At 43.8% G+C, this 12,834-nt stretch overlaps 1 protein-coding gene across 4 annotated transcripts in view; it reads left to right on the top strand.

Moving 5' to 3' along the window:
* LOC117217765 (irregular chiasm C-roughest protein) overlaps positions 1-12,834 on the top strand; it is a 263,272-nt gene that overhangs the window by 223,242 nt on the left and 27,196 nt on the right. For all 4 annotated transcript variants that reach the window (XM_033465597.2, XM_033465596.2, XM_076527481.1 and 1 more), the window contains 2 exons: positions 9,153-9,353; positions 11,821-11,948. In XM_033465597.2, the coding sequence (XP_033321488.1) occupies positions 9,153-9,353; positions 11,821-11,948 (329 nt within the window). The remainder of the gene's footprint in view (positions 1-9,152; positions 9,354-11,820; positions 11,949-12,834) is intronic.

Raw genomic sequence — 12,834 nt, 5'->3', positions numbered from 1 at the left:
ATTTGAGAAGAGGGGATACGATTATTGCAACTTGTTTTTATAGTTGTTGACAATCGATAACCATAAAAAACGAGCCACAAGGCTCGAACAATCGTATCTCCTTTTCCAAAATTGTCCATTTTAGTGGACAATCTGAGCGTCAGTAAGGGAGACATTACTGTAGCTGTTTCATAAGCCATTGCGACATAGAACCCCTAGCAATAAGTGTTTGAACAGATGCAATCGTAACGAATTAATTTAAAAAAACGAGATTGTTTGCATCTCGGATGCTAGAACATAAATATAAAAGTTTAACGGCACGTAATTAATGTTGTAGTTTATTCATCTTTGAAAATACAGCGATTATAGTCATTATACGATAAGCTAGTCCCTTTAACACCTCCGAAAAACTCCAAGTCATTTAGTCCAGTTGTATGAAAAAGGGTATGTAATCTACGATTCGAATCAAATAGGTCGAGCCATAAATAATCTCTATCTTTGGCAACAAATTATAGGGTAAATCCGGGAGAGTTCGCTCAGATTGTCCAGAAAAATGGTCAACTGTAAAAATGAACCGCAAGAATCGTATAATCGTATCTCCTCTTCTTAAATTGTCAATTGAGCGTCAATTAGAGAGACATTACTGTATCTCGAAATGATGACGCCATATAGCGTCGCGCTAAAAATCGGGGAACATTTTAACAAACTACATATATTTTTAGCAGTAATTGACGGATAGCTAAATTTATTTACACTTAATTCTAAGGGATATATTACGAACAAAACTACCGTATATCGTTGATATTCATTCGTTTCTACTTTACACTAAAATATAAAGAAAATATGTCAATAAAATATTCTCATTTCCACAGTCCTCTGCATAAAATCTCGTTTCACGGTATCCGATCAACAAACCGATCTTTGTCCGAATTTGATACGATGCTGCCCAATGGTAAAGCGTGTCGAAATCGTCGCTGAACGTCAATGCGTCGCGAGATATCTCGCTATAAACTCGCGTCGGAGTTAATACAGAAGCGGCGGCGGCGTATATCCGGTCGACGTAAATAATTCAGAACAGGGAGAACATATTCGCGAATCTGGTAGCAAATTATACAGCTGCGACGAATGCCGACGATCGGATTCGCGGCTAATAATTTCCCGGGGGTATCCCCGTACAAATATAGCAGATCGGGCTAGCGGAGTAAAAGGCAGAATCATCCTCGCGAATGTTCCTTTTACTTGTCAGTTCTGTATAATTACCAATTGCCGGCTGGGAATAGAAAGCACGGTAATCGAACAGGACCGGCCGCCCCTGTCGAAATCGCTGACTGCTCTCGTTTCCAAATTATTGTGTGCACCGGGGTGTACGCACGCGAATCATCCAAATTTAAGATTTATCTTAGAAGAATGTGAAACCTTTTGTATTCGCAGTAATCGCCGTTGCTTTATCTAACTTTCAGAGATTCAAGAAATCTTTAATTTTTCGATCTTTCTTTGGTTTGTCATTTTTAATAATCGCAGTTTGCAACCGAAAAATCTGAAAAAGTTCTACAGCATGCGGCTCGACGTCCAAAACAAGCCGCATTTTCTTCGAAATTTTAGAAAGCCACCGAAGGGAGGAAAGGGCGGGAAAACGCGCTGTCCGATTTTGTAATTTTGTGAGTTTTTCTTGGTCAACCCTTTCGCATCTTCGGGTTATTCCTCGAGTTTTCTGTGGCGACGAGCCGCGAGCCGACGCGACGGCGTGTCGTTTCACGAAATTATCGATATCTCTTCGCGACCCGAGCCCGCTGCGAAGCAGGACCAACCCCCGACGATCTTAACGACTGTCCTCTCGGCCGTGCTCCTCTTTCTCGGTTCTTAATTAATTCCATAAAAGGCAATAAAGCAGCCGTTAACGAACCGACGCGGGAACATTAAACAAGATTAGCCGCTTACGTGGAATTATAAAAATATAAGAGCGTAAGGGGAAGCTCTGCTGGAAATAAACGCCGCGGCGCCAAGGTTACGCGGAGACGTTAAGCTCGCCGGGGAAGAGCGTGAAACGATCGGCCGACGTTCCCGACCGATATTTAGGCCGTAAAAAACCGCTTGACGGAAGAATCGAGGCTCGCGCGTTCACGGTGCATTTATTTAGGGTGGGACAGATCGATCGGACAAGCTCCGGGTTGGTTCGAGGCTTGTGATCGCGCGTGCCGAGCCGAGCCGAGCCGAGCGGAGCTTCCTCTCTTGCCGCGATCGAGAAGACAGATAAAATATCAGCGCGGCCGTTCGCTCGCCGTAATCGCGAATGGTGCCGCATCACGGATCCGCGGAACTTCTAATTAGAGCGGGCGGGATCGATTCCTCGCGAGAAAAGCGACGATAAACGCAGCTCTCCGTAGCCCGTTCGACGCGTCCGCCGCAATTCGAAAAAGCTTCGCCCCGGAAACTTGAAACCGGAACCGTAAACCTTGGATCGCGTTAAACAGCCGACGGTGTTTGACCCGGCGCAGCGTTGTCTCGATGCTCCCGGGAATCCATAAATGGGGTTAGGTTTTAATACAGAGAACCACCCCTGTGGCCGCCCCGCGTCCTCGCGGACGCGCTGTTTCCGCATAACACGATTTCCCTCTTCGCTAAACTAGACGCGAACTTCACTTAATTTCGTTCTTTTTGCCGCACCGCGAGTGTCGCTTGCGATTAACTGCGGGAACCAGTTTACGATTTTGCGTACCGCTCCCTTGTTACGTTCATTGGCAAGATTTTTTCGAATATTACTTCGCCTACGAACGAGCTTCGATATTACATATTGCACTCGAGGCTAATTAATCTCCGCGATGCAGTTTGCCGAGAGTATCAACAGCGAAGGTTTAGAATAATGTAACGCGTGAGACTATGAATATTGTGAGCCTGAGTTGGATATAAATGACACCAAAAAGAACATAAAAAGAATATAGTTAGACCTTACGACACAAAAAGCTTTGACCAAGATTAAATTACAGTAATGTCTCCCTAACTGACGCTCAGATTGTCCACAAAAATGGACAATTTGGGAAGAGGAGATACGATTATTCGAGCCTTGCAGCTCGTTTTTATAGTTGTTGACATTTCGTAACTGTAAAAATGAACCGCAAGGTTATTGCGGTTATATATAAATTATATATATATTATTATTATTATTAACTGAGACAACGTGAATGATGCAACGATCAAACAGTGTACAAATAATGCCAACGAAGCGTGTAATTCATAAAAATGAAAGACAATGGATTTAAAAATAGACCAAACCCATGGTGGACAAGCGAGACTGGGAATATCTGAAAAGAAATGTCTAAGTTGTGACAGATTTGACAGAGAAAAAGCAAAAAGGGTTGAAATTATTCCGAGGATCAAGAAAAACTCAAGGAAATTAAAGCAAGGTTAAATTACAGAATTAGAGACAAAGTAGTTGCAGACAGAATGATTGAAAAAGCCTGGGTGTATCAAAATAAATATTTTTGCAAATGCACTATTGAAAAATGAGCAAAAGTTGCACAAAATCGATTTCAAAAAACAAGTGCGATAGAACGTCGGTTATCCGAACTAATTGGCAGAACACAGTAAGGGGGTAGGGGATATTTTAGTTCAGTTTTAAAATAGCGATTGCGTTTTAAAAGGTGTACGAACACTTTTGTGCGCGACTGTGTATAAAACCCGTATAACCTGCACGAAGTACCGTTTTTGTATAAAATCGATAGATGACCGATAGATTTGCCAACATTTAAAATTCTTTCTACGCTTTCATCGCAGCGCGATGAAAGACAAATTCTTTGTTCACTCGCAAATTTCAGTGAATAGGCTCCCAAACATTTGCGTTCGCACAAAACTTCGTAATTACGAGCCGTGGTATCGATTCGACAGAGTCGAAATTACCGTGCAAAATTAACAAACTGCTGAAGAACGTTCGTACTCGCTGCACCAAAAAAAAAAAAAGAAAAAATCATCGGATACGAAGACTGCGAGCGATTGGCAACGAACCAACGCATGCTCGCGCGCGCAGATACGCTCGCAAGGGTTGGCACTGCAGAGACGAAACGACGACAGGGAACTGCATACACCGTGTGATGGGTCCCCGATAAATTTCATTTACAATTTTCAAGCTACGCGATTAGACTTTCACGGATTTCCGGAAAATGGAAGCATACTATTGTCGACGGCGGCGACAATAGACGCATCGAACGGCAATATTTCAGACTGGAAAGCGAAGGATAAAGACGGGGAAACCCGTCGGAAAACAAGGAACCCCGGGAGAGACAGCGGCCGAGTCCGGGCGAACAAAGGCGGAGTTAATACAGTGCTCCCGATGAACAGTTCTATTATTTTCCGGGATGTCCAGGAGGAGTCGAAGATCCATCAGCACGATTGCCACCCTCTCGCAATCGCCGACGAAGCTGGAATTAAGTCGACGAACGTTCTCGAGCCGGTCCCAGGGTGTGGGCTCGCGGATAGTACGTATATTTTCCCGGAGTCAAGGTGCAAGTAAAGTTCTTCCTTGGCAAAAGGGAGGTCGGTCGGTCGGTCGGTCGGTCGGTCGGTCGGTCGGGTGGCCGCTCATCGAATATTCATCGGGGCGAGGAAAAGAAATTTCAAAGGCGGTCCGCCCGGACCCGAGAAACGTTTCTTTCTTTTCGTTTGCACGGCTCTCTTGATCCTCGCGGATCTTCGTCTCCCCGGCCGCCGGACGGGGCCATCTCGAACGTAATCACCGCGCGTTTATTAAAATTACAACGCTCGCTGACGTGTATACGCGTCCCGGCGAGTATCGTAAATAGTGCTCGAGCGCGGCGAGCTGAGACTCGCAGTGATATGAGAGTGCAGAAGCACTGATGCAGCATGCCTAATTATAGACGATACGATCGATTCGCGTCGGTGCAACCACGCCGGAGTAGCGACTCGCTCGTTCTCCTCTGTACGAGCGCGAGCGCACACACGCGCCGCGACCGCACGCATCCCCGCGTATACTCTCTCTCTTTCTCTCTCTCTCTCTCTCTTTCTCTCTCTCTCTCTCTCTCTCTACACATGCATACACGGGTTTGGATCGGCTAGACGAATAATAGAGGAGCCGCGAGGAGAATATACGTGCGCACACGTGTGCGGCCGGTGCTCATCGAGCCAGCAATAGTGAGATTTTTTCGGCGCTCCGCTCTCTGCCGAGAGCACACTTTCATTATCCGAATAGTGGAACAAGTGCTCGATTGCTGATCGCGTAACAGGCTACGCTTCGATTTTTTCGAGTTTACTTTGGAAACGTTCCCGGTCAACTTCTTCCGCTGCTCGCTGCTCGCTTCTCGTTCCCGCCGCTGCCCGCTTTGTTTTAATTCCCGTGATTAGACGGGACAGTGATTGAACGCGCGAAAAATCGATTCGAAATTGCATCTCTCTCTCTCTCTCTCTCTCTCTCTCTCTTTCTCTCTCTCTCTCCGGTAATATGCTAATGCTTGCTAAGAATAGTACGCTGCGCGTCGATAGCCTGGGCCTTTCTTGTTGCCCGTCCTCTCTGGCTTGTCTTACACTAACCTCATTACCGAGCCGTGTAACTCTTAATACATTCGCGATTTAACCCTTTGCGGACGAGACTCTGTTCGCGGAGAGTCCTTCGGAGTGCTCGATAGAAAGTTCTAATACGCCCGAACAATGGAACACTTAGGGGTAGTGGAGCCGGTTACTCTAGGGTGACCAATTGCTGTGCCTTTGATTCGTTTTCGGTCATAATTTACTTTATATTTATCGAATAAGACGTGCCGATTCTTTTTATTCGGAAATAAACAGTGGAATAACAGTGGAAAAAATGTAATGCATCTTATTCGATAAATATAAATTACGGATATTAATATGCCCGAGAAAAACCAAAGGCGCAGCGATTGTTTACCCCACGGTAACCGGCTCCATTACCCGATTCGTTAATTCATTATTCGACATAGTAGTAGAACTCCAATTATATAAATCTATCGGGAGATAAGCTGGTTCACATGATCAGGGGGTTCATTACAAAAAAAGTTCACTAACTATAATTTTTAGGGCGCGAAGAAAATTCTGTCCCTTTCTGAAAAACGCTTCTATGTTTCTGCAACATCTATTAGCAATGTTCACGCACGTTCCTATCTTCTTTCAGCTGAAAAATGAGATATTGATAACATTATATGGATGTCCTTCAAATTTATTGAAATCAGACGTTTTTAATAAAATGGTCCTTTATTTTCCGTCGTTTCTATTATAACGTATGCTCGAATTAAGAAATTTAGTTAATCGTTTCTTACGAAAAAGTATTTACAGTAATGTTTCCCTTACCGACGCTTAGATTGTCCACAAAAATGGACAATTTAGGAAGAGGAGATACGATTGTTCGAGCCTTGCGGCTCGTTTTTATAGCTGTCGACGATCAGTAACTATAATAAACGAGGTGCAAAGCTTTAAAAATTGCATCATCTCTTCCCAAATTGTCCATTTTTATGGACAATCTGAGCGTCAATTAGAGAGACATTACTGTACTACTTAAAGTCCTTTAAACGATAACATGAGGAACCGGTCGATTTGATTTCTGTTTCTTACGATCAACTTGAACAATTTTTATTCCGCACGAGGATCAACAATCTTTCACCCACAGCACACGCTTCAATTTTTTTCCTTTATATCGCAACGTTTCTATGTATCTTGTCAGTTCGCGCATCATCGCAATTCGCATGCATCTTATATTCGTGTGTACCGAAATACAGTAATGCCTCCCTTACTGACGCTCGGATTGACCAAAAAAATGGACAATTTGGGAAGAAGAGATACAATTCGTAACTATAAAAACAAATTGCAAGGCTGGAATAATCGTATCTCCTCTTCCCAAACTGTTCACTTTTGTAGACAATCTGAGCGTCAATTAGAGAGACATTACTGTATTGCGAAGTACTCTCCAATTGACGCTCAAATTCTCCACAAAAATGGACAATATGGAAAGAGGCACAGATACGATTATTCGAGCTTTGCGATTCGTTTTTATAGTTACAAACTGTCAACAATACGGTAAAAAAAAACGAGCTACAAGGCTCGAATAATCGTATCTCGCCTTTCCAAACTGTTCACTTTTGTGGACAATCTGAGCGTCAGTTGGAGAGACATTACTGTATCGTCGAAACAGTGTTCTCGAAAATCTATCGATTTCGTCGCCGCAACGTCGGAAACGACGACCCAAATAGCAACGCAATAGCGAAGAAGCATCGCCATTAAGTTTCCAATTGTGGGACCGCCGAGTTGTTAATTCATCTGCGAGCGAGCATCGGTGTTTCTGACCGGAAGCATCGGCATTAACGCCAGACCGCGTCGGATTCGTGTCGCGAGATTTCTAATTAGTGGCGATCGGATCGATTTCCATGCGAGCCTACCCAATCACACGGGCATCCGAGCGAGACTGGCCGGAGAATGATTCGAACAACAGGATTCACGGTCGGTCCGGCCTCGTCGATCGATGTCACCGGAAACGAGTCCGCGGGCCCGCGATTCGTACGAAAGACGTCACGCTCTGCCCTCGTCCGGGTCCAAGAGCTCGTAACGAGGGCGAATTTTCAATCAGGGGACGCGACGAACAAATTAATTCCGGGGGAAAATTTGAAAGCGCAGAGAGCGGGCTGCTGCTGCTGCTCGCGGGTCGAAGCCCGGGCCGCGGTCGCCGGAAACTCTGGCTGGCCAGGATCCGTTACCCGTAAAGTCGCTCCGAACCTGATCACGGGGATCGATCGTAGCCGAATTATTGAATAAAATATGACGGCGTCTGGTTGTAATGAAATAACTTCCGCTACGCGCAGCCCGTTTCCGCTTCCAGCGAGTTCCCTCGACCCTTGATGCACTCTTTGTGCCGGCTGATAAGCTCCTCGCAAAGTCTGACAGATTTCTTCTTGGAAATCTCCTTGAAATTACATGCTAATAGACATCCAAGACGGGAACGGGAGTACCCTTTGCTCGGAGGAGCCTCGGCGAATTATGAATTCACCCCCGGAAGGGTTGCAGTGATACGTCGGAAATTTATCCTGCGAAATCTAATTTCGGTTGCGCTGTTTTTCTGTCTTTTTTTTCTTCGAAGACGAGTGTTCTGAAATTTGTGGACTGGTCAATTTTAAAATTGAGATAACTGCGGATTTTGCAAATTAACTGCGATAAGATGCAAATCAGAATTTTTATTATAAAATTTGTCGATATAAGTGCTGCATTCTAAGTAAATTTTTTTTCCTTAGCGAAAATGCAATCCGCGGTTTTGTTGACGAGTTATGAACGAAAAGCCCTGACCAATAAGAATCGCAAACCTAGAAATCTCGAAAACAGAGATCGCAATCAATATCGATCCTTTATAAGCGTTCTCAAGCCACGAAGTGGAACTATAACTCATGCTACAAGCAGGAACTTTTTATTCGTAATTATGCTTTCGTGCCAAATCGGTTGAATTTATCTACCAAACAATTTGATCTCGCCGTGTTTGCTTCACTTTTCATTCAGGTCATTTGATATTTTAACCAAAGGTTCATATATTCTATGTAATTATTCATAATTGTATAATGATCGCACTTATTTGCTTTGTTCTATACCGCATTTTATACAATGCCTCGTTTTTTTTTTTTGTAGAAATATATTCTACAGTCTTAAACTTACTATAAAATACAAGGTGTCCCAAAAATGTCTCGCAATCCGAAAATGGCGGATTCCTCGGATCATTTGAAGCAACTTCTTCCTTTACAAAAATGTTCTCCGAGGCCTCGTTAACGAGTTATTAACGAAAAACAGTGACCAATAAGAATCGAGTACGGCTGACGCGAGGTGGCCCAGCCACCCAGCGCGCGAAGTCCAGTTCCGCTCATTGACGCGGTCGCCTCGCGCCGGCTGAGCTCGCCACTTATTGGTCACTGTTTTTCGTTAATAACTCGTAGACGAAGCCTCGTAGAACATTTTCGCTAAGGAAAAAGTTGCCCGAGGAACCCGCCACTTTCGGATTGCGAGACATTATTGGGACACCTTGTACATCTTTTTAGCGCGTTCAATATACGTTAGCGTAGGTCACTCGCTTGTCCGAACCAGGTTTGGGTTCGGGTCAAGGGTCGGGTTAGAATCCCTGACAGCGAAGACAAAATCTTTCGACGGAATTGAATTTCAGAGTGACCGGTGCTTTTTGATTGCAGATCACGTGGATCGACGGCTTAGGGAACGTGCTGCACGAGGGTATCAAGACGACGAAAGAATGGTTCGACGACGGGCCCCTCTACACCGTGAAATCCGTCCTGACGGTGATGCCGCGGAAGGACCACGACAACACGACGTTCACGTGCCAAAGTCAGAACGCGGCTGACCGCACGCCGCAGAACGCCAAGCTGCGCGTCGAGGTGAGTCGAACGAGAGGAGAACAGAGCCCAGAAAACTGGGCCATCCCAGTTAAAAGGGGATTCCGGGCTTTTGCACATTTTCCTCGACAACCCATTTTTCGAACGAAGGAACGAGATTAACACAGACCGCGCGAAACCGGCCGGAGTCACGGTAATGGCCAGAAGAATAATTAATGGGGTGTTCCGAAAACTGGTCCGCGGCGTAATCGTCTTACAACGGAGAGCTACTTTCGACCATTGCCGCAATTTACGTTTTTTATCCGAAAACGTGCCGCCTTTATTCCGCCCGGTCCAACACGCGGTGGCCGAAATAATGACGGATTGATCTCATATTTTCGTGATACAACAACGTGTTTTTACGTAACGTTTTCGTCTTTTGTTATCGGTGGACAGTTCGTTGCAATGTTCCTTTAGCGAGACACATAATTATTTAAATAATACAACGATATGATATTGTATTAATAATATAAAAATATAACGATGTTTTATGATATCGATATTATGTGCGAGATAAATGTAATAGGTTCGCTTAATATTTCTGCATTTGTATCTACAAAATTGTCATAAATGCAATTGGAAACTTGATATTTAATTGTGACACGGTGATCGATTTTTAAAACACATTATCGATAGTTAAAATCTCGCGAAATTAACAATTTATTTATTGGTTTCAATTGTTTTTTTACGACGCGTATCATGCTTCCAATATAAACTAAGGAAAAAGATTACAAAAAGAAAAAGAAGAAAATTTAGCCAATATCATAAAATTAAAAATAAAGGAATCTATTAGAAGAAAACAAATAAAAAAGAGACATTGATCTTTCGAAATTCTGAACCATCGATGCCAGAGATTTAAGAACGTATCAGTTTGTCACGTTGGTTGCCATAGCTATTGCAATACGTTTCGATTAATCCAGTATTTCTGGTAACCATAAATATTGAATATAAAATGTCGCTGTAAGTAACGAGTATTGACGAAAACAGCAATATATGGGTCGGATTAATTTAACTCTAGCTTTGCCCCGAAAAGCACGATCAAAATCGATGTCTCGACGATCGTCGCGGAAGCATTCTTTTGAAACCGCTCCTACGAAGGGTGTCCACCCCTAGGAAACGAAACTTTGCCAATTAGCTAAGAATGTAATATTAAGCGACTGTCATGCGAGCATACCTCCTGGTCATTATCAGCATTTATCCGAGTCTTCCATTTTCATAAGGCGTCAACATTAGAACTACCAATTTACAGTAATGTCTCCCTTATTGACGCTTAGATTGCGCACAAAATGGACAATTTGGGAAGAGGAGATACGATTAAATTGAATATTGCGCCTCGTTTTACGCATACGAATTATGAACAACTATAAAAACGAGATTTAAAGCTCGAATAATCGTATCTCCTCTTCCCAAATTGTCCAATATCGTGCACAAACAGAGCGTCAATTAGAGAGACATTACTGTACTTACTTTACAGTTACCGAACTTACAAACGTATTTCTATATGAGACATTTTTTCATAAACTTCTCTATTCAAATTATCTAATATCACTTGACCAATCGGACCGGCAAGAAAATATTACTATTATATATATATAAGATTATATAATATTATATATGTTATATTACTATTCCGTTAGTGTAAAGCATGAGGAAGCATTGTAATAATTCGATTTCTGATACTATGATATATATATTAAGATAATAATACTTATAAAATAAATATATATTTATATAAATATCTAGTTTCGTAAAAGTTGACTGTTCAAGAAGTGACTAATTATGTCTACACTGTATTTTATAAGAGACAGTACAGTAATGTCTCCCTTACTGACGCTCAGAATGTCCACTAAAATGGATGATAATTTGGGAAGAGGAGATACGATTATTCGAACCTTGTCTCTTATTCGAGACAATTTATAACTATAAAAATAAACCGCAAGGCTCGAATAATCGTATCTCCTCTTCCCAAATTGTCCATTTTTCCGCGCAATCTCGGTGTCAATAAGGGAGACATTACTCTAAACTCGTGTGTATTCAATACGCGCAAACATATAACTATACAATTATAATACATGCATAAAACATATACATACACGTGCAATACACGTGTACGTACATTCAAGCAGAGTGAAATATAAGGACGAAAACGATTTGGCTCGGCTAGAATCGCGTTTTAGGGTAGCACGCGTCGGGGTTCAGCGGGCAAAGCCGATGCGTCCTGCCGCAGTTCGTTCTTAGGAGCATCGTTTAACCGCTTGTCACTGGCCGATATTAATTGCCGAGGAATTAACGTACGACGTAGAATAAAGTACGCGAGGCACTCCTGTAGTCACGCGAGGCAGCCGCCTTGTTCCAAGGGATCGATCGTGTCACAACGCGACGATGCTCGTGAAAGTTTGAGCATCGGCTCGCGTGACGTTTCGAGCATCCCGTGTAGCGCTCTATCAAACGGCCGTATCTCGGTTTTCAGGTTCGCTACGCGCCGAAAGTGTCTCTGAGAATCCGGTCTGGCCTGGACAAGAATGGCCGCATCATCGAGGGAACCGAGCTCCGGTTCAAATGTCGTGCCGAGGCCAATCCATCGAACGTGGAATACAGGTGAGCGGTAGCACGCGAATAACGCGGGTCCCTGGCTCCGGTTGCTCGTATCACTGCCGGCGAACAAGAGGCCGATAATCGATATTCGACGCGGCGCACCGCGACGATCCGCAAACCGTGGGCCTCGACACAATGTTGCACGCCGGGGCGGCCGACCTCGGCGACTGTCGCGGACAGAAAATTTGTTCGCTCGTCATCTAAGTTACCGGCGCAACTTTAGCCCGTGCTTACACCATCGATGCCGGAGCAGAGATTCGACGCGCTTGCAAAGATAAGGCTGAAACCAGTTTCGAGTTTCGACGGGCGGGACAGTGATAGGGCCCCGTTTTAGCTCCCGAAGGGAGGAGAGGCTCGAAGTCGAAGTTACGATCTCTGCTACGCGTCGCACAGTGAAATATTTGCCACCGAAAACTGGCGAAATTATTTTATTCCTTTTGCGAGAACGAATGTATTTGGCATAGTGTCATTATTTGGCACAATTTTAGAAGAAAGGGATAACGAGTTTATAAACGTTTAGGAATACGGTAATGTTTCTCTAATTGACGCTCAGATTGCGCAGAAAAATGGACAATTTTGGAAAAGGAGATACGATTGTTCGATCCTTGTGGCTCGTTTTTTATGGCTGTCGATTGTCAACAACTATAAAAACGAGTTGCAACGCTCGAACAATCGTATCTGCTCTTCCCAAATTGTCCATTTTAGTGGACAATCCGAGAGTCAGTAAGGGAGACATTACTGTATATTCCTCGGAGAACCGCGGCCGATATCGGAACCGAAACGAGCGATCGATCAGGGTTTTTTCTTGCGCATAATCGAACATTGGTTTCGCGATAACATTAACGATAACATTCGTTTCGCTATTAGCATCGATATCGAGGATGGTCGC

The sequence above is a fragment of the Megalopta genalis genome, unplaced genomic scaffold, assembly GCF_051020955.1.
Source record: "Megalopta genalis isolate 19385.01 unplaced genomic scaffold, iyMegGena1_principal scaffold0023, whole genome shotgun sequence".
NCBI classification, from domain to species: Eukaryota; Metazoa; Arthropoda; class Insecta; order Hymenoptera; family Halictidae; genus Megalopta; species Megalopta genalis.
The sequence above is the reverse complement of the archived record's forward strand: the minus strand, read 5'-3'. Positions and strand labels throughout refer to the sequence as shown.